We start from the raw sequence: 24,400 nt of genomic DNA, 5'->3' as shown, positions 1-24,400 counted from the left end.
GTTTCATTTATTTATGACTTATAATTTTGGAACTCTGGTATGTTAATGTGTAGAATATTTTTGGATGAAAGTGTATGGGTGTTCTGCACGGAAATTTTGTTTTTTTTAAGTAGAATAGTGCCGTGGAAAAGTGACAGAAAAAGCGGTAAGCGTAAGTGTGTCTTACTAAGATGCGGAGGGCTGTGGAAAATAGAGCAGACACCTGATTTGGCATCGGCATTAGGCATGTTGTCCGTGTGGTTAGCTGCTGGAGTGGCGATCAGGTCGAACTGGGACAGCTTCATGTCCTCAGCGATAGCCACCTGCCTGTCCTCCTTCCACTTGTATATCACGTCTTTGTTTGTGTAACCGACTGAAAAAAAAATCTGATTAAGTAAGGGTAATTTAGACATTTGGAATATTATGTATGTGTATTCCGTTAACCAGAGAACGTACACTATAAAAAAATTGGTGTGAGTGAAAGCAATAAAGATTCGGACATTTTCACTCGATATTGGGCATTTTGATCATTTTATTCATTTGTGATTATATTTAAACTAAAACTGAGTACTTTCACTCAAATATAGGTACTCCTTAAATACATTTTTCACGTATTCTCGTATTTGGTGCACTTGTACCTAAATCAGAGTAAATATCGTCATTACTCAGTGATCCCACCCTTTTTCATATCCAGATGCATTGTCTTTGTCTGTTCCCATCGTCCCATTAGGTTATCTCGTGACCGTGGGGTGGTGGATGTCAGTATGGCGTATGATGTGCTTTAGGGTTGGACAAGTATCGGTTTATCTGGTTATTCTAATGAAAATTGTATTTAAATGCAGCGATTTAATTACAATAATAAAAGACAATACAGGGTGTATTTTTCAAAGGTTCTGACACATCTTTTGGATGGTTGAAAACATCAACAATTGTTTGTCTCAAATGTTCTGTTGAATTTATTTCTGTTTCATATACTTTTTGTTTGGCATAGCTCCAAACTACAGAATCAAGGGGATTAAGGTCTGGTGACCTTTGAGGCCAATGAATTGGAGTATCTGCACTTCGACCAATCCATCGCTCAGGAAAATTTCCATGAAGCCATGCTCTGCATACTCGAGTAGAATGTGGTGAAGCGTCATCATGCATGAAATAATAATTATTTCTTGCTAATAGTGGAAAATCATCTTCACTACGAACAGAACAGAACAGACTATTTCTTAAAAAATCTAAATACTTGGTGCCATTTAAATTTCCATCCAGAATGTGGTACCTATCCTATGAACAGATTCCCCATCCTGGCAGCCCAAATATTTAGGTATGATTGTTGAAAATGGTACTCTTGTTTGGCCCTAGGATTTTCTTTGGCCCACTGATGCTCATTATGAGTATTAAACACTTCTGTTCGAGTGAAAGTTGCTTCGTCCGTGAAAAGAATAGAACGTAGAAAATTCGGATTTTCATTTTGCTTTTTTTCCAGCAATTGACAAAAATTTGTTAGGAGCTTAACTTTGGCGCACTATGCCTGGTTTTTCTCGAAAATGGACAAATTTGGCACTTCTTAAAAGAGCACCTTTTTTGTTTAAAATAAAATTTGCCATAACAGCAAGTGACAAAAGGGGCAATAAGATTAACCTAAAAAAAGTTAGGACCTAAAATGTTGCCGTGGAGTACTGCACTGAACGCTCTGTATAATTTAGCCAAGAATTATTAACTCCAGAACATTTAGCATCCCCAGAAATCCCACAAAATTTCAGTTCATTCGGTCGAATTTTGTGGAAGATAGGGTCGACACTAGATTCTAAAAAATTATTTTGAATGCCCTGTATCTTGAAAACGGAAAAAGATACGCCCATGGTCCATAGGAACAAATTAAAATATTTTTTGAAATTCTATTAGGCCTTGAATTTATGCTAGTGTTTTTCAGAACATTAAGTCTCGATTAATATTTGGTTAAATAAACGGATAGTAAAATTGTTATTTATAATTTACAATGATATTTAAATTAAAATTTAAAGAGAATATGAACCAAGTGTGAGTAAAAAATTACTCAATAATAGTTAAATTTAAATTATATTAGAGAAAAAGTCAACTCTATATTGGTTTTATATACTCAGAATAGAGTCAAAAGTCACTAAATTGATAGTTAGCAGTAACTCAGATGAGAAAAAGTCACTCATTTCTGATGCAATAGTTTCACTCAGTTGTATAGTTTTTTCGAAGTCATATTAAATTTTGGAGACCTTTTGAAACGGAACAAAACAAAATTTACCACCAATATAATAAAATTGTTTGAGGACATAAATAATTAAAATATGTTGTTGGTCAAATGAACATATAATAGAAATTTTCTACACAATATATACAAATTATTATAATTTTCCTTTAACAGAAAATTTAACCTTTGGCAGAAAATTTTTTTAGGGACGCCTATGAAATTCATTAAATTTTATTACCAGACGTTTTTTTGCATATTCAANATATAGGTAAAAGTATAGCAAATATCTACACATCAGTTTAGACGAGGCAGCCGAAAACAGACTGTCGTCTCTTTCTTAGAAGCCGTATAAAATGAGATTTATCTCTCCGACTGCTGGCGAGTGGCCGGTATCGTGACGTCATTACCTGTTCTCTCGCAGTGTTGACCTTTTTAAAGGTCTTACAAATTCAGAATTAAATATATCACTTATTAATCCTATTGACCTAATTTTTTTTAAGATATAATTAGGTGGTTAAATACTATCAGAAAATGAAAGAAAAAGTTTAAAATTAAACATCACTGAATGGGCCTATTGAAGAACCTATAATTTCTAGGCATGTACCAGGCTCAGTCGTTAAGCAGCAACTCGGTATTGAAATATTTGAAAAACTTGTTCCCATATTTATTTACCCATACCCATATCTGGTCGAACTAAACGTGCAGGTGGTAGAAATGTATATGACCAGTTGAGGAATGCGAGCGCGGGCAAACGAATTGTAACACAACTGTATTGGGCTTCTGGCAATAAATCTCAGCAGGCGACAAGTGGTCCATTGCCCAGCAGTGCAGTGCTGCAGTGCGGAATTTGGTGTGAATCAGGCAATTTTAATTTATTATAGGCACCTCCTATCAATCATTCATATTAAATTGCGAAAGGGAGAAATAAGAGGGATATTTTGTTTACTAATATTATCACAAACATGGCACTTTGGAGACCTTTTGAAACGGAACAAAACAAAATTTACCACCAATATAATAAAATTGTTTGAGAACATAAATAATTAAAATATGTGAACAAATGAACATATAATAGAAATTTTCTACACAATATATACAAATTATTATAATTTACCTTTAACAGAAAATTTAACCTTTACCAGAAAATTTTTTTAGGGACGCCTATGAAATTCATTAAATTTTATTACCAGACGTTTTTTTGCATATTCAACTGACTTCGGAAGGACTATACTCATACTAATAGAGTGAACATTTCACTCAATCGTGTGTGGTCAGATATTGATACATTATTGGGTAAAATTGAGTGAAATTTGAGTAAAATTGTTTTACAGTGCAGGCAGTTGTAGATAATCATAATTTCAGAATGCATAGAAACACTTAAAAACAGCTGTAAAATATGTTAAAGCACATTGAGATGGTTTCAATTAAAGTGGATCAAAGGGGTTTTAAAATATGTTGAAGTAGCCTCACGATGAACAAACATTCTTCACAAGTCAAACGTTAATGATTTATGCCAAAGGTCAATAACCGGACGCCAAAGGTCACTGGCTAACGACCATTAGAAATGGTAGCAAGCCATATTTTCGCGCGGTAGTACGAATGTTTGATTTAATAATTACAGAACAGGCACGGAAATATCATTACCTTTAAATGTAAATAAGTCAATTACTAAAGCCTTTATTAGCGATTTTTGTGAAACACATTATTTTACAGCTACAGCTCCTCAAAATTAAAAACCCACTTCCTAAAGGATCATGTATTTAATTTAGTCAGTCACGCGTGCAATGCTACTAAATTTTCCAGTAACAACTTTAAAATAAATAGTAGACGTACTCATAATTAAAAAGCTGCGCTTGGTTCCCAGGATTTCCGACGAAATCGCTGCTATTCACTAGCTCTCCTGAATGCGCGTACTTAAATTTTCATAAACACTGATTTTAATCCAGTCCTTTTGCTAACCAGAGTCCTGATAAGGCAGTTTAGAATCGGGACTCATAGCCAGGACGTCTAATAAACCCGAAAGGAGGGTAGAAGGGAAATTCGTAACTAGATGTCTGTCTGCAGCACGAGGCGTTTCACGCTTGGGCGACAACCGATTTTTATCTGCCCCGATCGAATGGGGTTTTCCAACTATTTCCCAGGAATCCCCATCTAACGCATGTCGGGTTCCGAGGGATCGGTTTAATAGACAAATACGCACGTGAGAGTGATTTCGGCTGGAGTTGGAATAATTTGGGCAACCGTGGAGTGAACAAAGAGGCGACAAATTTGTGACGGGGGCAGCAGAACGAGTACAGTTTGGGACTTGGACGAGCTATTAGGATCGAAATGATATAAAGATTTTTAGTCGAAACGACACAACAGGAATAAATAAAAATGTACCTATTGAAATGTAGGAATTACTAAAGCACTATTACACAGGGTGCCCCAAACTCCCCCGATAACTTTTCAAGAGTCCTATCAAAAAAATTCAAATAAATAATGTACCTCACTATCATCTGAACATATTGTGAGTTTATTATTGAAATTACAAAAAAGTTTTTAATATAAAAGTTTTAGCTTATGAATTTTCCATAATACCTACAGTAGGTAGTTTATGAATTTTTATAATACAGTATTAGAAAAAACAATTGAATAATGGAAGTCACTAAATTAAAGAAAAAATTTTTTCGTTAAATTTTTCTCTTCTCAAAAATATGTATGTTACTGTTTGATTCAGGACTTTTCGACATATTTCAGTTTAAAACTATTTTTGAAAAAACAGGGGGGAAAATGTCTGATGGATCGCAGTAGCTATGGACGAGGCGCGGGAACAAACAAATAACTTAGACGGAAGTTTATTTATCATTCAATGGCCTTCAAATAGCTCAGACCTTACACCCTTGTACAGTTTTCTGTGGGGTTACTTAAAAAACGCGGTTTATAAGGAAATTAGTGTAAACTTTAATGAATTAAGACAAAAAGTTGATCAATGTATACAAAATTTAAGTGAATTTAATTCCCATTTCATACTAAATGCAATTCTGAAAATTAATGAGGATTATACGAAGTACATCAATAATAATGGCGGCCACATTGAGCATCTGTGACTATCTGTGTTTTAGTTGATTTTTATTAATTAGATATTAAAATTCTGTTAAAGTTAAGACTTGTTAAAGTTAAGAATGATTTTTATTATTACCATAAAACAAACCTCAAATTTTTCGACCTCACTAAACATTATTTCTTTGTTAAAATAGTTTGTTATAGGAAATAAATTAATGATGATAAATAAACTTGTGTCAAAGTCATTTGTTTGTTCCGCTTGCCTCATCCATAGCCACTGCGATCTGTCAGACATAAATTTCCCTCCTGTTTTTTCAGAAATAGTTTTAAACTGAAATATATCGAAAAGTCCTGAATCAAACAGTAACATATATTTTGATATTGTTACAATGGCTCTCTAGATACCCTGTCTTTTACAAACCCCCACAAAAAAAAGTCAAGTGGTGTAAGGTCACAATCTAGGAGGCCATGACAGTAACTCACCTCGACCAATCCATTTGTTAGGATAAATTTCATCAAGATACATTTCCAGTAGAATTAAAGTCTATTAAAATACTAAAGGCTTTTTTGGAAAGTTGTCGGAGCTATGGATATTTCTTTTGATAGAGACGCGCTGCAAGTAAACAATTTTGTTGAGCTTCTCCCAGCACTAATATCATATCGACAAGTTCTTCGTTTGAGAAATTCATTACGAACAAGTAACAACAAAACCATATACTTAAACAATATTAATTAATTAAGAATAACTATTTGAATCATAGAAAAACGCTTCTTCAACAGTCAAAGCTAATGACAGGAAAAATTATAGATAGTTACAAACATTTCTTTTGTTTCACTGCCATATCAATGCCTCTCTAGGATAATTTCACAAAAAATAAAAGAATTGCTAAAAATATTGTAAAATATGAGGAACTGATATAGATAACACCTATTAAGAAAGTGCAGATTTTGAGAATGTCTTTAACATCCCGTTAAAAATACAGGGTGTTCCATTTGAAAAAAAAATTTTGCCTTGTAAAAAATATCATTTGGTACGATTTTGTGAACACCCTGTATGACATTTATAAACAGTGACCCCGAAAACCCTCGTATACCAAATTTGGCGCAAATGTGTTACCTATTTCTTGAAAATTTTATCGGCCATCTTGGATCCGCCGTCTTGAATTTTGCAAAATTCACCTCGGATCCGTGATCAGCGACCCCGAGAACCCCCGTATACCAAATTTGGCGGGGTTTTAACCATATAAATGAACATTTGAATATAGAAAAAAAAATTGTATTTTTCCTAGCACCTTTTCGTGAATTTTTGCTATTTTTGACCTGTTTTTTGAGGTTAGGAAGTTCCTGTGATGTGATAGCTCAATTCTGACACCGGATTCGTGATCAGGAGGCAAAAATACTACGGATAACATATGTCGCATGAAAAGTATAGACAACTCTTTTTGTGTGTGACTGTGTTATTGTAATCAAACCACTGCATTTAAACACAATTTTCACAAAAAAAAAAACGGGTTAACGGACACTCGTCCAGCACTACACGCCATATAGGTGCATCACGCCACAAGATGACCTGATGGGGACGATGGGGATAGACAAAGACAACGCACGACAACCATAGAATGAGGACATTTACTCCGATTTAGCTACAAGAGTACCAAATACGAGTTTATCTGCAGAATGTATTTAACGGGTATCTATATTTCAGTGAAAGTACCTAGTTTTAGTTCAAATATTATCACAAATAAATCAAATTATCAAAATGCTCAATTTGAATGAAAATGTACTCAATTATTTCAATGTTGCAGTTCTTTATTAAATGAAAAAAAAAATACTGCAAATCATTATCTCACCCTTTACTTTACCTCTTTTACATTATGCTCTGTCCAAAAGAAAAAAAAACGACACATTTTGATTACTTACAGATTTAATAAACCGTTCTATCGTAACTGTTTCGTTCGCGCCAGGCTTAGTTACATTGAAACGTACCGAATAAAATCTAATCCGGTCTTGAATGGAGACCGACGACAGATTTGCCCGCATTTCAGATTAACTTTTAAACGCCTCTCAAAAGATTTTATGAGCGCGCTTCACTTAACCGAGGAACGAGAGCTAGTTCATAAAACGCGCCCCACACACGCGTCACCCGCAGAACATGCATATTAGGGAAACTTGATGGAATATCTCGTCCTCGTACGCGAGTTTTCTGCAGGAACACTTTAGGGATATTCTCGGCTGTTATAAGTCGGGGAGAGTTGAAAAACTTTTTTAAAAACGAAGTATTTTCATTATTATAATACTTAAAATAATATGAAACGAAAATACATACCTACTACAAAATAATATTAATATTTTTATCTAATAACTAAATGGTGATAACGATTAAAAAATAGATATACTCTTCATGCAACCACCATGTGAGTAATACAGGGTGAATTTAGATGACGTAGCTCAAATGATAATCTTGAGCCCAAAATATAATTAATCCAAAGTTGGGTAAAGCCCAGAAGAAATGGGACACTCTGTTTATTACAAAATAATTTTAAAATGTAAAGAAATTGATTTAGTGAAAAATTGCAAGAAATTAATTTTTATTTGAAACGACTTTTTGTATTATTGATATTTCCGGAGCTCTGAAAGAATCCGGCTTAAATGAGACACCCTGTATAGTGACATTGTGGCCAAGGGCTGCTAGATAAAGCCTTAGTGAAGGATGAAACGGATATAAACAGAACACCAAGCAATTCTCGCGTAGAAAGATAACAGGTCGATAGTGATTAGTTGGCGATGACTAGTGTACTGGTATCAATCAAGCAGGCTCTGGATAGCCTCCGCCACGTCAAGTCGGATTCGTGTGCGTCCGTTCCGTAATTCCCCTCATTTATTAAGGGAATTCGCCACATGTTAACCCGTGGAGGTGTTTTATTACACTGATAACACTTATATGACTAATATTTAGGATCGTTTAATATCATGAAAAGAGTTTCGATTTTTGAAATAACACGTTCTTCAGTAAAAACAATTGTGATCATTTGATCAACTCTAAATTAGGATGTACCCTTTCGACATGGTTTCCAAACTAATTTGTCAGACAAAATAAACAGTTTCTTAATGTTAAAGATAACGGAGAAAAACGAAGTAAGTATGCAACGCAGTGTGATGGCAGGGAAAAGTATATAATTGAATGACTTACATGATCCGAATTTTAAGGGGCACCTCTGCACGTCCATGGGGAAATCTTCTAAGTTCATTGGGCACCCCGCCTTAATGGTCAACCTGTAACAGTCATATCACATATTTGATGTGTGGAAAGAACAAGTTTTAAGTATTAACTTACAAATACAATTTGGAAAATATAATTAATTTTAATTAATTAGTTGCAATAATTAATCTCAAGAGTCAATTATGACCGTGCAATTTTAAACAGAAGTAGAAAATCTATTGGCACGGAAAAGATATTTAGGTGATGTTATGTCTATCATTATTATTTATTCACAATGCACTCATATTGCGGGGAGATAGCAGTAGGCGGTTAAGCGACGAACCCTTTTTTTCTAAGCTTGTGCTATACATATTTCGCTTTGAACGAATCTTATCGTCTTCTTCTACAGGATATCTTGTAAATTGTTAACAAATTAAAAAACCGACCATTGATGAATGTCCCAGGGATGTTCAATTGTGTGTCAAACGGATATCACAAAGAAGTCTGTCGTACGTCTCTAAACGGACATCCATTGAACATCGTATTATCTATTAATGGGCGTTCACTGTATGTATATGATGTATACATTTAGAAATATCCTTAGGATGTCCCCAAATAGTCCAAAAATTTATATTCATGAACAATTATTAATGAATATGAGGACGTTCAATTGTGTGGAAAATGGATGTACCAAGGACATCTAGCATAAGTCCAACAGCTTTAAAAGTACATAGTAAGGACACCCTTAGGATGTCCCTAATTGTAGACCAGGCGGGATCTGTTTTGGTGTAGATGTTTTATTAGTATCGCTAATTTTTGCTTTAATGACTCCAAAATGATACAGCAAATCATAATTTCACTATGCGCGTTCTTTAAAACGTGTGCTAAACTTATTATTAAACAAATAGTGAAAAAATTGGAAAAAATTCCATTTTTTCTCTCTTTTTTTCAACACAGTTCAAAAACTATTAATTTTAGAGAAAAATTGACGAGGAAAAAAGATTCCTAATTAAATTTTACACATGATACACCTATTTTCAAATAAAAAAATACGACATAATTAAAGCAAAAACAACAAAAAAAGGTGAAAAAAATTACAATATTTTTGCGAAGTACTTATATTATAGGTAGAATCTTCATACTTGGCCAAAAATATATATTTGATATAATAAAACATCACACCAATTTTTGTTAAAATCAGTCCGATAGTTTTCGAGTAATAATTTTGCAATCCAGATTTAAAAAAAAAATGAAATTTTTGCAAATGTAACTTAGCCTAAATTAAGACTTCTAGATACTTGAAAATTTTATCACATAAAAAAGGCACTCAAACTTTAAAATGCGTTCAAAAAAATTGAAATCCGTTAATTAAGAGAGCCGTGGTAATTGTTTAAAGATATGCGTAATTTTTGCGCTTATAGACAAATAGAATAACTTTATAAACTCATTATAATTATATTTTTTTAAATTATGCTTTAAAAGTACTCGAAAAGACGCTTTTTTAAAAAAATGGTGATTCGTTAATTGGTCCAGTTATAGTCAACCAAAGTTGACCGGAATTTGTGGCGTAACTACGAGGTCTGGAGGGCTGTTTTTTAAACAAATACTTTTGTCATTCCGAGTACTTTCCGGGAGTAAATTTGCAAAACTTGCTCCCTTGTGTTACCCATATAAAGGGTCGATTAAAACTGTTGGACTGGGCATGAAATTCACGAAAAATGTATGGGAGGTAGTGGTGGGGGTCGAGAGTTCGGCTCCTCCGGCCGACTCGAATCGATGTTTCGCGAGTTGAAAAGTCCAAATATCGCATTTTCAAATGCGAATTATTGTTAATTATCGACCTATTAACGTATTGATAATTACTACTTTTTAATTTGCTTTACATTTCCTACAAGCAAAAATTAGCGATACTATATAAAACATCCATATATGGGTGTTTTGAAACAGATCTCGTCTGGTCTATTGGTCCAAAACGTCCGTTCATGGACCGTTGGTGAATATTCCAATTGTGCGGAAAACTATTGCCCCAAGGACGTCCACTGAACGTCATATAATCATTAAAAGGCGTCTTAAAAAAGTCTTTATTTATATGTTTTCTAGTTTCTATTATAGGCGCTCACAGTTGTAATTAATTTGGTCGTCTGAATTATTTCATTCGTAAGATCCATTTGCCAGCGACTGTTCATGGTGTTTAACAGATAATTTAATTTTCGTTCTCGACTGTCTGTCCTTAAGGATGCGGGTAAAATCTATTGTCAGGCCGCAAGTGAGCCTTTCGACCCTTATTATTATTAATAACAATTTCTAATCAGCTTGTATTCAGGTAATTATCTGGTTATAATGAAGTTGGGATCTACACTAACTGTTCAGTGTTCTAATTAGTTTCGCTTTACTCACTAGCAGTTAGTTGTTGTACAGTTAGTTATCTGTGTGTATGTGTGTGCGGGTTTTCGATAATCTGAGAAAGACATTCTTAACAAGCATATTAATTTCCTAGGTATTTCGTTGCTATGCCGTTTTTCTTTTCCTAACGACTGGAATTATTATTAAGAGAGTATAAACTTTTCTTAATTTTCCAAAGTCAAAGGGAACTTTGTCTCGCAACCTCCATAATTAGTTTAATTAGTAAACAAGACGTAAAGTTGGGCAATTATCTTTCCGAGCATTCCATTCCCGTCAATAATATTGTCTACACCCCACTTAAAATTCAATTTAAATTTGCTGCCAATTTATATTTCCCAGGGCAATTATCGAAAACTTCGTCCCGGATAGCATTCTGCATCAATATAAACAGTTCAATTATAGCCCTGGGAGACGGCAGACTGTTCATTTTGTATCCCAACTTTGACATGAGAACAAGTCTTAAATTTCATTTAAAACTTAAAATATTATTCTTAATCTGAAATTTGTCAAGAAGTATATCGTAACTATAAAGTGTTCGGTACATTGACGAATATATTGGTTCGGCCACCATGTGACTAAATTCACGAAATATTATCCCATAATTTTACAGATTTTTACAATGTAAACTATATTTTTCACATTTTGACTGATAATATGTTATTTTACTAAATTAAACTATAAATCGTTTACTAAATTGGCACTTTACTGAAAGAAAATGTCACTTTATTATATAGTAACGTCACTGTTAAAAAACACATGTATTAAAAATATTCAAATTTGAAAGCACAAAATTGACTCAATTCTACTTGTTCTTTCTGAAAACTATGATGATTCTCTATCTGCATTCCTGAATTTTGAAACGTTGAGACACGTGTCTCTCGCCAATCTACGCTGCTAATACTAATACTAATTTATTATTGTCAACACCAATTCATAGTCCACGGGCCCACGTACAAAAAAAATGATTACCAGCAAGCTGTAACTTTGCATGCAGCCTAAGTTTGACGAGTCTCCCAAGATTTGACTACGAGGAAAATTCAACAGTGGTAAGTTTTCCCGTGATTTTCAGGAAAACATGTCAATCTGGCATAAACATGGAATGTTATGACCATGTCTTTTAAGTGTTTAAATATCAGCTCCACTGTCAGCGAGGAAGGTGGCAGACGCCCTAGCAATCCAGTGTAAGTGGATGCAACTAAGTAGGTATTTTGCAACTCTGGGGAATTTTTGTAAAACTGTTGATTTGCCAACTGGCTGTATTGTGCACTCACCGTGATTATAGTAAATAAAAAATCTATTGTGTTTTACTTGTTTGGATCTCAACTGTAAATACTTATAATAAATTTCATATGTGTTGCACTCTGATCCTACGGTAAGTAAGTACACGTTTCTTTTTGGTTTTGGTATCATGTAATGTTATAACCAAAATGTTCCCCGTGTCTTCTATATCTTTAACTGTTAAACTGCACAATTCTGCACGCCGGCATGCCCAATTAAATCAAATAGGTATTAGTACCACTTTCACTAATAAGAATTTATCGTCTGGAACCTTTTTAGAAACATAGTAACGTTTTCTATAGTCAAAACATTTGATTTATTTGCATTTTGAGGTTTTAAAAATGCAAGTAGCTTGTTATATTGTGATACATCCATATTTTTGTTTATTTGTATAGAACTTTTCAATTTGGGATATCCATAAACTGGATGGTTTAAGAGATTTTCCTTAAAATCACGAAACATTGTACGAAAAACACTAAAATATAGCATTGTACTTTCATCAGTTCTTATTGCGTTTTTTGCCATCCTCCACTTACAAAATATTTCATATACCTTCTCGTATTTTTCCTTGGATTTTAAAGAAGTAAGCTCGAAAATGCTTCTCGAACGGCATTTAAAATGTTTTCAGAACGATTTTCTAAATTGTTTTCAGTTGCAAGACTCATTTTTGTAATTAATACCTATATAACTTCGACTCACAAAAATGAAACCCAACTGTTATTATATAAATAAACAAGGTTAGGTGTTAGGTTACTAGATAACGGAAATCCTAAAATTTGTTAAATTTGTAGCTCTGTACTGCTTATATTTGCTTATAATTACCTACTAACACAAAATCGAAAAAATGGTATAAACAAATCTTGTAAGAAATGCAGTTGTGTCAAATTTAAGTTATACTTGTTTAGTAAAACTTTGCTTTTCTAAACTTATTATTTAATTTACTATTGAACATACGCAAACGGTATGCCACTTTTTCGTGTATGAATTTTAAATAAATAAAAGTAGGTGACCTATTAATAATGATTTTTTTTTAAATAGTATCTACACCGGTAAAAGTATCAGTGGCAAATTTTGTATACCTTTTTAGCTACCTTGAAAATTTAGGTTTTGTGTACAGAAAATGTTTGATCCTGTATCATGAATCATCTAAAAGTATATATTTAACTTGATCCCACGATACTTCACTCACGTCGCCACCAAGTTATGTGTGGGCATCCGAAGTTAAATTTAATAGATTTTAATCTCTCTAATATTTACAAAACGCTGCCGACACATTATCGATCAACGACAGCGTCCAAAGCTATCTTCGCACATGCCCCACGACCATCACTTAAACTTGTGTTTGCCAAAACTAATATTTCAGAAAAATAGGAGACACAGTAAACATTCTAACTAAAGAGGAATAAGAGCTGCCATTTTATTCTAGTATAGGGTTATTCTGTCCAAATATTAAAGAAACCGCTGTAGACTTTGAGTATATGAATGTATCTTTCGATATGAGAATCGTATTCGGAGGGTTTTATCAGTGTTTTAGTAAAAATTGTAATGCTAAGGTGCAAATCAAAACTCCCTTCAGAAAAAGGATCAATGTGTATTTTTTTAAGTAGACACTGGAAAAAATACACACGTGTCAGAAACCATCAGTATTATGTAACTATTTGCAATACGATTAAAAAAAAATATGTATAGGTTTAGGTTAAAATTTTATTTCAGTCTCCAAAAAAAATATAAAGTAAGCATTGTGACGTCATTAAATGATTGATTTCTACACCAGGAAGGGCGGAGAAATTTCGGTATAAAGTATTGAAAAAAAATATTAATTATAATTGGGTAGTTTTATATTAAGTTTTATTAAAATAAATTGATAGGAAAAATGTACTCAACATTATTTTTTATAGTGAAAGTTTATTTCTCTATTTAAATTCTTCCAATCTATTAAAAAACATACAAGAAACAATACGCAAGTAACAAAATTTTACACCACATCTGAACAAATTACTTTTATTAAGAATGAAAGTTGTGAATAGCTATTATTTACAATCGGACAAAAGAAAGCCCAAACTGCATAGTAAATATGCGCTACTCCTACTCCGTCTTTCACTTCTGTGCGACAGTGACCATGACCACCGCTGTAAACACTTTACAGAAGTAGAAGCGAGCTATGAGGAGCCCACGTTTTGCAAACGAATTTTGCAAGTCGAGTTAAATTGACTGCACATTACAAATTTAACATTTCCTTTTTAATGTGTTTCATAAGGCTTATCTATTTAATTATGTACATTGTAAACTAAATTATAAATATATTTTTTTACAATTTCTGGAGAGGCCGGCGCTCCGGAGCCCCCCCGCACCAGCCAGCAGCTGTATTTGGGTATGGCAATTTCTTGTAGACAGGAACTCATGTTTCTTTCTCACAATTTTTCGAAACTTCGTCTATTTGCTTCATTACCGCAGACAGCAAAGGTCCGACTCCTGTGTTTCAGCAACAATTGCGCTAATTGAAATGCGATACTCCACCATCTGTCGGCCGGCCCTTATTTGAATCCACCCCAGCGGTCGAGGACAAACGAGAAATACAGTTTATCTCTAATAATCACGAAACCAATTATTAGGAGGACGAGACCGCTTGGTAAATATCACGAGGAAGTCGCTTAACTCCGTTCACGTACCGTCAACACGTAAATCTCTGAGGCTCTATAGAGCGATGGGGGCACAGTTATTGCATCCGCCTTATTGTCGTCGAGCTGTGATGGAACGGCATCGGCAAGTAACGAGAGATCACTTCACATTATATTGGCATTATTTGGTTCTAACGATTACTGGGAACGAGAACTATTATCTGTAGGATGTATGGAGCTATGAAGTACGGAAGTAGCTTCGTTTACTTTGTGATGGACATTAAAAAAAGTCTTGAGTACCTCTGTCCGGGCTCTATTCATAAGTGATAAAGTGCGTCAATATGTTGACACTGATTCTTTTCAAACTTGATGTCGCAACCCTTCATTTTTATCATATGTATAATATCAGTAGTTAAATAAAACACAATTAAAAAGATCGGTCACCTTTTTGTAAGCTCAAAACAACCAAGAGATCAAAACGAAAAAATGTATTACACGAAAGACCATCTAAACCATCTGTCAGTATTGTAGTGTAGGCTCATGCAGATTTCAGAAAAAGATGTACCTACCCTACATTTTCTTTCGAAAGTTTCACATTTGGATTTATTCTTAACTGCAAAAAGATGTGCACGCCATTGTACAAGTTCACATATTACGAAACGTGAAAACCCCTTGACAGTACTGTTTGCTATGCACTTAAATATGCGAAGTACTTTACCTCAAATATGCGCTCCTTCGCTATAGGAGCCCTTTATCTGATGCGGCTCTAATCGGCCCCCAATTAATATCCATTCCGTCCGCACGGACTCGAATAAAGTGGGCCCATCAATGAACTATGCAAATGCTAGCCGAGAGTTGCCCTCCTACGGTTTAATTAAAGTTAGTCCTCTTCGGGGATGCACCGGGAGGTACGCCCATTTCGATGTTTGCCATCAACGTAGTCAAACAGGGCAATGCGGTCTTGATTTACTTACTCTTCTCGGAAAGGGCGACCATCGGACCAGTTTTTGCTCTGCCGCAGGGAGTTCAAGTCGAGTTATGAAGTCGAAATTTTATTTTGGTCACGATGGGAAAGCAGTCTACGCAAAATTATTACTATTTTTGATTTAATTCGTATTTTAATTTGTGTCAAGGAAACTTGTACAATTTTTAAAGATACAGTGACAATAAGAATATCTGCAAATTGCAGTATTATCTTCGTTCATTCTTTGCACGCTAATTATAAGTAGAGTACATAAGGATGCTGAAAGATTAAAGTATATACGTCGTCTTGGGTAAAAATCTACAATCAATTTTGGCAATAAAGTATTCGTAAAATTTACTGGTCTTTAGATAATTGGGAAATCAAATAAGAAGCTTCTTAAGTACCTACGTTGCTATTTATCATTTTCTATTGATTGCTAAATGTGTAACAATAAATTCAATACCCAATATTTTTGAGAGATTTCAAAACACTATAGAAACGCTACTATTTTGTGTGTTGCAAAAAGTTTGTTATTTTTCATACAACTAAAGATTTTAATAAAAGAAATGTGGTATACAATTATACACATATTGAATTAGCAGAAATACATTTTACATACGGTAGAGCGAATGGCAATGCTAGCAAGCTGTACGACTGTATAGACAGACAGATGAAAATCCGCATATTAGACATTCCAAGAACAGTTTTCTCTGAATTACTTATCAAAGGTCCCTACAAGAAGAATTGCCACCACTTCTAGAAGAAATGTCAATGAGGTTACGCCAATTATTGTGGTATATGCATGATGGGGCGCCACCTCAATACAGCCTTAGTTAGACAGTTGCCGAATATTGTATCCTAATCACTGGACTGATAGAGGAGGAACTTCATTATTTTCATCGGTAGAATACGCCATTAAAGCTTGGCAAAACTTATCATTAATACCCTCTAGTTATCTATATCTACCCAAATATAATAGTTCACAAAGTAAAATGTAGTTTTCCTGTAAATATCAAGACGATTAAGTTCTAACTCACAAAATATGAAGCTTATTGACGAGATGAATCGGATATAGGATGTAATTTAATAAAAAAAGCTTTTAAATCGCGGAAAAGGTATATGATAGGTCCTTAAGAGAGTCTAAATTGAACATAGTCTTAGATGATTGATCGAGTAGCAGGGAAATATGTAACACAATGTCAAATAAGTTCCTTACGATCGTGTAGAGTTATACTAAAACGCCGAGTCAATGAATAATATAATTCGTCTGCCGAGCGATTGACACTTTTTCAGTTAAATTGATTGTGGCCTTCCTCATTCGTTTCATTAGTTATCTTTTTTACTCGTTTTATTTAGGAAGTTGCGAGGTTCGTAAAATTAATCTTTTCACTGCGGAAGCTTCAAGTATTGCAGATTTGTTACCAATTTCTTGTTGGACAGTGACAGAATACGATTCAGTACCAAATATCAATACAAAAAATTCTATTTGGAGGTACATTGTTCAAACAATTAAGGATTATATAATTCGAAAAGTATCCTGCATATTGTGTCTAGTAATAAAAGCGATATATTTCCAGACGATAATGTAAATTGATGGACGAGGCATTTACTATGAGGAATTAAGAAGTTTTTATTAATGCCTAAATTGCTTATGAAATCTTTCTTTGACAATCACTGTCTATTTATTTTTTAAAATATACAGTTTATTGTTAGTTATCTCATGTTTTATTCTATAAGATATTTCTTGCATACCTAGATTTTTGGAATCAAAGCTCATGGTTTTATTTTTGAAACGATTTTTCTAGGAAAAAAATATTTTGAATATATTTGAATTACCTTAACTCTCTCGTACTGTTCAGTGATGGTTGCTTAGCAACTAACTAAAATAGTAGAATAGGGCATTTTAGAATATGAAATTGCACAGAGAGAGTAGACATGCTTGAACGATTTCAATAAAAAAATGCTACATAAACTTCTTATACTCAATTCGAGTTATTCTTGTTTCACTGTAGAAGCTTTTACTTACCTGGAAGAGTACAACACCCTGCCGTCTTGGAAAAGCCTTACGAACTTGTTGGGCGTGGTTATGGTGTGCAGGTAGGACTGCTTGCCGTTGTAGAAGTATGTGTCCGGCTTCCATATTTTGGCCAACATGGAGATGCTGAGCGCCAGAGTATCGCTGGAGTGCAGGGAGAAGGCTAGTCTTTTGTCTACCCACGATTGACGGAAGTAACAGTCCATCGAGTACGTCTAAGAACATTTTCAATTACAGTTGAACAGGTAAGGCCATGAAGAGCCTATATCTTTGACATCTTTCATCTGACGATTTTGAGGTGAAAATGTATTAACAAGTACCTATGTTTATAAAACTTCATATATATTCATATCTGGTTTATTTTTATTATAAATAACTCGAAAATTAATTTGTGTGCTCAACGACAGGAGGTTTTCAAAATAATGTCATTCTCGGACAGACTTCGCAAAAAATTAAATGTAGTTCTATCACTGTTTAGGAAAACTTTTTAAATTTTTTTCTGTGCTTATTTGGACACTGCCATGCATCTCAAAAAAATATTTTACTGGAAAGGAACACCCAAATGTGTTTTAGAAGCTATTTTTTTCTAACAAAACAGCCAAAAAAATACGCATTGCCATATCACACACTTCACTTAATTTTCGTTTTCAAAACTACGATTATGACGTTTATTTTTCAAATAGGTTCGAAAGTTGCAATTTTATTAGTTTATCTGCTTCCGCAATTAGATACATCATATGATATTTATTCATTTATTATATATTTTTCAAAATATTGCATTTAAAGAAAAAATGTCGCTCATAGTTTTCAAATTAAAAACAGATTGATTTTCTAAACGTTAACTACATGTGATTTAGGCAAAAATAGTTTTATAAAAGCAACCTTTGACTGGGGCTTTTGGCACAAAGGTCTGTTTAATTTTTTCACAGGTAACAAAATTTCAAAATTGAGACAAAATTATTGCTCTAAATTGTCTAAATGAATGCTAAAATTCAATAGAACACACCCCATTTTTTTTATAAAAAAGGCGTTTTGTCAACTTCAAAACGGAAACAGATGTGGGCTCCTAGTTTTCATATTTATTTTTCGAAATTATTGGGTTAAAACAAATGAGGTTATAGGGTTACATTTAATTTTTTTTGAAGAATTTGACTAAATATGGCATTATTTTAAAAAGTACCTCTACATATAGTTGAAGAAGTAAATTAACTTTTGAGATTTTTTCTAAGTGCCAAATTTGGCAACGCTGCCAAAGACGTATAAATTTAAATAGATATTTGGTCTGCTCCTATATAATCCATGCATATTGAATATCAGTTTAAACTTGGAACTGAACATTACGATGAGTTACTTTAATTGCCAATATTAGGAACTTAAAAGTGTTTTCAATTTTTTTGGCCATATTTGATATTAAATGTTTTACTTTAAAATCGCAGCTGTGATATCGAGATATACATAGCCCCTGGCCTTAACTGTGTATACGACGCCGACGTCTATAACTTTAATTACATGCACTTCGTTTTCATTAATGTATTACAAAATTTAATGTTAATTGAAATAAATTACATCAAGGGTTGAATAATTCGTGTTTCCGAGAGGGGATTTTTCATGAATTTTTGATAAAAGTTAATTCAATCGTAAAAAGGACGAAATTAATCCGGTCCCTGATCGCCACATTTTTTTAATTATTGGAGTGCTTTTTTGAGCAGCATAAATCTTTCCTTGAGGCTTATTTGATTTTATAATTGAATGCCGGAAAAGGTCTAGAAAAATTCGTAGTTAACAGTTATTAGATGAGAAGTATCAAGCTGTACTTAGTATACATGTGGAGAATTTGCTGCTTTTTCCATGAATAACAAACAAATTAAAATAATCCTCATTAGTACAATTTAAACGATCCCCAGGCATTTTTATTTAAATTTTCAGCAAAAACTATTCAGACGCAACAATAATTTGACAACTAACTTGACAAATGTTTAGTTATTTCAATTGTTTTTGGAGTGTTTCTGGTCATGGCCAATTTGACAACAGGTCTGATGAGAGAAAAACTGTCCAAAAAATAAAAAATTGCAAATATATTGCTAAAAGTAGTAAAGGTAACTCTAACAATGCTTATATGGCTTAAAAGGAAATTTCAATCTGCACATGACAGTAAAAAATACAGAGCGTTCCATCTAAGTTAACAAAGTTATAGCTGTTTGAAATTATCAAAACGTAACAGCAAAAATGAAACACCTAGTATTAAATATTTTAATTTGTTGTTACCTATGCCATTTACAGGTACCACTTGATAACACGCTCCTGAAAAGAGTTACTAGCATCTCCGCGAACCCTTGCATCTGTCAAATTTTTTCTGTAAATATTAATATCCCAAATTCTATAATTCCTAGGTATAGGGAATCTATATCTATATCTATACTAAACTATACTAATATTATAGGAAAGATTTGTATTTTTGTATGTATGTATGTTTGTTACGAACAAACTCAAAAACTACTGGGCGGATTTCGATAATTATTTCACCGTTAGAATGTTACATTATCCCTGAGTAACATAGGCTATATTTTTTATATCCCAAAATGTTTAAATTAACTGTCCACCCGTGCGAAGCCGGGACGCTAGTATTTAATAAAGTTACCCTCAAATTTCACGTAGAATCCGAAAATGCATTAATATATAGGGTGTCCCATTTAAAATAACGAAGTTGGTGTCGACTTCCGGTATAACCGGAAGTGCTGGAGAGTTCTACATATTTTAGTTGTGTTCGCCCCAGAAACACTGCCGTGTTGTCAAATTTTCAAATTTTTCGGAACAGTGTTTCCCTAGATATCGATCGCCGCAGTTTCTGGGACACCCTGTAGGTTAACAATTGTAATAAGAAATAAATAATTAAGGATTACATCAGTCGATATTTGCTAACTATAAGCAGTGGCGGCTAATGGAAATAGGAAGGTCAATTTTAAACATTTAACATAGTTCAAATGATTTATACAGGTACCAACTCAAAGATGTACTAGGTATCCACTCAAAGACTATTACTCCCTCTGATTCCGTAGTTAAAAATGACAAATTACAGTAAAAATCAACATTTGACCTTGAACTGATCTTGACCATTGACTTTGAGGTCACAGTCAATGTTATATTCGGATGCAGAATTTTCTGGTCTCTCTATTTTCGGGGTCGAAAAGGAGGGTCGCCATTAAAAAAACCGACTTGATTTTGATATGACCTTAAACCTTGACCTTGTCCTCAAGGTCAAGGTTACAATCGTATGCGCCGTGAGAAATGCTGAGAATTTTGTCCTCACCATTTATCCCAAAAATGCTTTTCCGTCGAAATTTTTGGTGGTTTTCAAACTAACCCTGTATAATAAATCAAGATAAGATAATTAATTGTTTTTTTTTTAATAAAACCTAGTCACTCCTGCAAAATATTCAAAATAAATATTGTGACAAAATACCTAAATAAATCTCTTAAAATAAATTTTACGATGAAATGATCCATTTTTATTTTCAAAACATACAATGAATGCTGCGACAGTTTAGGCACAATCGAATTTGTCCTGAACATATGAATTTTATCATTTAATTATACATTGTTGAACGATGGTGGCGGATTTGATAAATTGGCGTGTGTCAATTGACTAATTATATTGCATACAGCGATCCGCCGAGTTTTAAACTAATTTTTAACCTATAATTTATTAATATTTTGCATGCAGTATACGGATGATTCCAACATTATTTTGCGGTTTTAAGTTAAATTGTTAATCTATTTTTATATATCGTAGTATCTCGCCAGGAAATGCACAAATTTTAAGAGAAAAGGTTGAAAATTTTCGAGTTTATGCATATTTCGTTCGAGCGACATTTACAAAAAAAATAATATGTAAATAGTTTTTTTCTTGGATTTTGAAAATAAATTTTGGAAATAAATTGCATAATGATACTTGCTTAATACTTGTTTACAGAAATTACAGTTTTTCAAGAGAATGTTATTAATAGATTAACAAATGCAAAAATTAAATCTGAACGAGGTCATAATAAAATAATAACAAATAAACATAAAAAAATACATAAATATGGTTTAAACCTTAGAAAGTTATGTTTAACGAAGCAAATGAAGTTAATAACAATTTTCGAATACGAAAAAATGTAGCTTTTTAAACAAAAGTAACGTTATGTTTACAATCTGACAGTGTAACTTTGAAAACCAACACCAACCAAAGTTTTCTGTTATATTTTATAATTTGTTCGTGCTAATAACAATGTTTACATATTTCTTATGTATAATTTATAGTTATTTGTTATTATTTTTGTATATTGACCTCGTTCAGATTTGGTTTTTCTCTGTATTAGCATATTAATTAAAATACCTTTGAAAAATTGTAGTTCCTGTAGTAAAAAATATTATTATGCAAATTAGGCAAAAAATCAAGATTATTTTCCCCCCTATAAATATGTGGATATACAAAAGTCATAGGCGTATAAGTTATTTCTGAAAGTTGTATTATGTATATCATCAGGGAAATAGAATTTACAAAAAATGTATGTTCTATTTTAGATTTCCTTACCATATCTACTTCCGATATAGGTCCCATACTTCTAACATTCATGTCGACCTCTATGACTGCAGGCGGACCTAAAACAAAGTTACAATAAGACTTAATGTATATTGAATAAGTAGTACTTATTTACACTGATTAATAATCTGTTCTGCATTGTTATGGTACATTGTTTCCCCTATAAACAATAGTTAAATATTCAGCTATGTCAATGTCGTATGAATTTTGCATTTATAGATGCAAAAACTGCCGTAGCCTAGAATGAAACGATCAATTAAATTAGGCGCAATTAAGATATCACTTGTATGATATTATGCATGTTTACGAGAATATCAAGTGTGGGATATTGAAAAAGTAAAAACCATATTCTATTAACAATGTTGTACATTGAGTGTATGGTACAAAAATTCCTTTATACTACACTTAAATGAATATAAATTAGACAGCATTATTAATTAGGAAAATTACATAAAAATTTAAATACAAAATAGAATTTTCATGAAATTATTGATACACGTTTTTATAGACAAATAAATACGTTTTATTTACGTTTGTTTCCTGAATATTTAAAATCGTCATTGTTGTATCTATTTTCAAGAAAAATTACCCTCTTTAACAATAAATGCAGACCCTCAGTTGGCAATTAAATTCCGGTAAAATCAGAAATTATTAAAACATAGGATCAAGATTACATTAAAACACAATATTCTGTTTCACCGGATTGAGAATTAAAATCCCATTTAATTGGACTATTTCTCAAGCTCAATGTTACGTTTAGGGTAACTTAAATAGTAAGCGAAAGAATCACAATAAGAAGAGAATTGCGTACTTTCCCGAACATGACACAGGTCACGAGCTACGAGCTCCACACTCGACCCCGCTGAATTTCGAACACATCCTAATCTCGCCTAAGTAATCAGGAACAATGGCAGCTGTCTGCTCGTTGGAAACGAGCCCTGGCACTATCGGCGGATTCATTAGCCGGCTACTCATACACGTTACTCGATCAAAACCAGCCTCTTACCACCGAAATCCGGCCTGATGCTGTTGTCGTAGCCGCTAAGCAGATTGTCCAAGAGGGTGGAGATGTTCTGGTGGTTGTTTCTTTGGGGCTTCGACTGCTGGGATCTGTTCAAGGATACGGAGAGGCTGCGTTCCAGGTCGAAGAGGAAGAATACGATGCCTAAGGAGGCGTGCACTAGCATCGTGCTGCCTGGAAGAGAGAGATTTCTTCCGTTACTTCGAGGGTATCAAGTAAATTCAGTTTAATTCTAAAATTCTAAATTTTATAATTTTTTTCGTTAGGTTTGATCGAGAGGTTGAATGATTTTGCGTTGATTTAGAGTCCTTTTCAATGCTTTGGATGCTGGATGATATAGCTACATGATATGAGGATGCGTAAAATTAATAAAGCCACAATTTTTATGGTAACGACAATAACATCTATATAAACATTTATATTTAAAAATAGAAAATCAATGTCACAAACATCGATGTATCATGCGCGTTCTTATGGGATACCCTGTATAAATCTCAGAAGATGGCAAGTGTAAGTAAAAATATGTAAAAAGATGTATAAGGATTTACGTGGTTTTTCTTATAGAACTCCTGAGACATGGGAGTATTTACTAAAGCATTACTATGACGTACTTAGATTTAGAGGGATGTAGTAGGATTTACTGAGGATTTCCAATAATTTAAGGAGGAATTGCGGGATTTATTACAAAAAAAGGATGTCGGTGTACACTTTTTAGCCAAAGGTTTATGATGACTCACGGTTGTAATTTTTTCCAAGCATGTCGATGAACAGTTGTTTATTAGTACAGTCATTGAAGGTTTTCACCTCCGAATTCTTTGAAATTGAACCGATCGACTTGAAATTTGGCACATAGTTAGAGAAAAAGCCAATGAACATTAGTGACAGCACCGATTGACGCTTCCACCTTGTTAGGGGTTGACACCCCTTCTCGCGGGTGGACATTTTTTTTAAATAACGCTGGAAATCGATAGAGAATCAAATTTTGAGTACAAAATATTCGAAGAATTTTTTCGAGAAATCAATAGTTATTGTTGTTATTCACGATTGAAAACTTGGAATTT

General features: G+C 33.4%; 1 protein-coding gene across 1 annotated transcript in view; it reads right to left on the bottom strand.

Annotated features, from left to right (window-relative positions):
- The window catches only part of LOC108911624 (gamma-aminobutyric acid receptor alpha-like), a 30,159-nt gene extending 6,986 nt beyond the window's left edge, over positions 1-23,173 (bottom strand). The window contains exons 1-5 of the mRNA XM_023455402.1: positions 23,130-23,173; positions 22,310-22,377; positions 17,728-17,951; positions 8,430-8,512; positions 167-352 (exon numbers count right to left, since the gene is read on the bottom strand). Coding sequence (XP_023311170.1) covers positions 167-352; positions 8,430-8,512; positions 17,728-17,951; positions 22,310-22,351 — 535 coding nt within the window. The 5' untranslated portion in view covers positions 22,352-22,377; positions 23,130-23,173. The remainder of the gene's footprint in view (positions 1-166; positions 353-8,429; positions 8,513-17,727; positions 17,952-22,309; positions 22,378-23,129) is intronic.
- Between the last annotated feature and the right edge of the window lie 1,227 nt (positions 23,174-24,400).

Source organism: Anoplophora glabripennis, unplaced genomic scaffold, assembly GCF_000390285.2.
Source record: "Anoplophora glabripennis isolate ALB-LARVAE unplaced genomic scaffold, Agla_2.0 scaffold6, whole genome shotgun sequence".
Classification (NCBI taxonomy): Eukaryota; Metazoa; Arthropoda; class Insecta; order Coleoptera; family Cerambycidae; genus Anoplophora; species Anoplophora glabripennis.
Note: the sequence above shows the minus strand (reverse complement) of the source record. Positions and strands in the feature narration are given on the sequence as shown.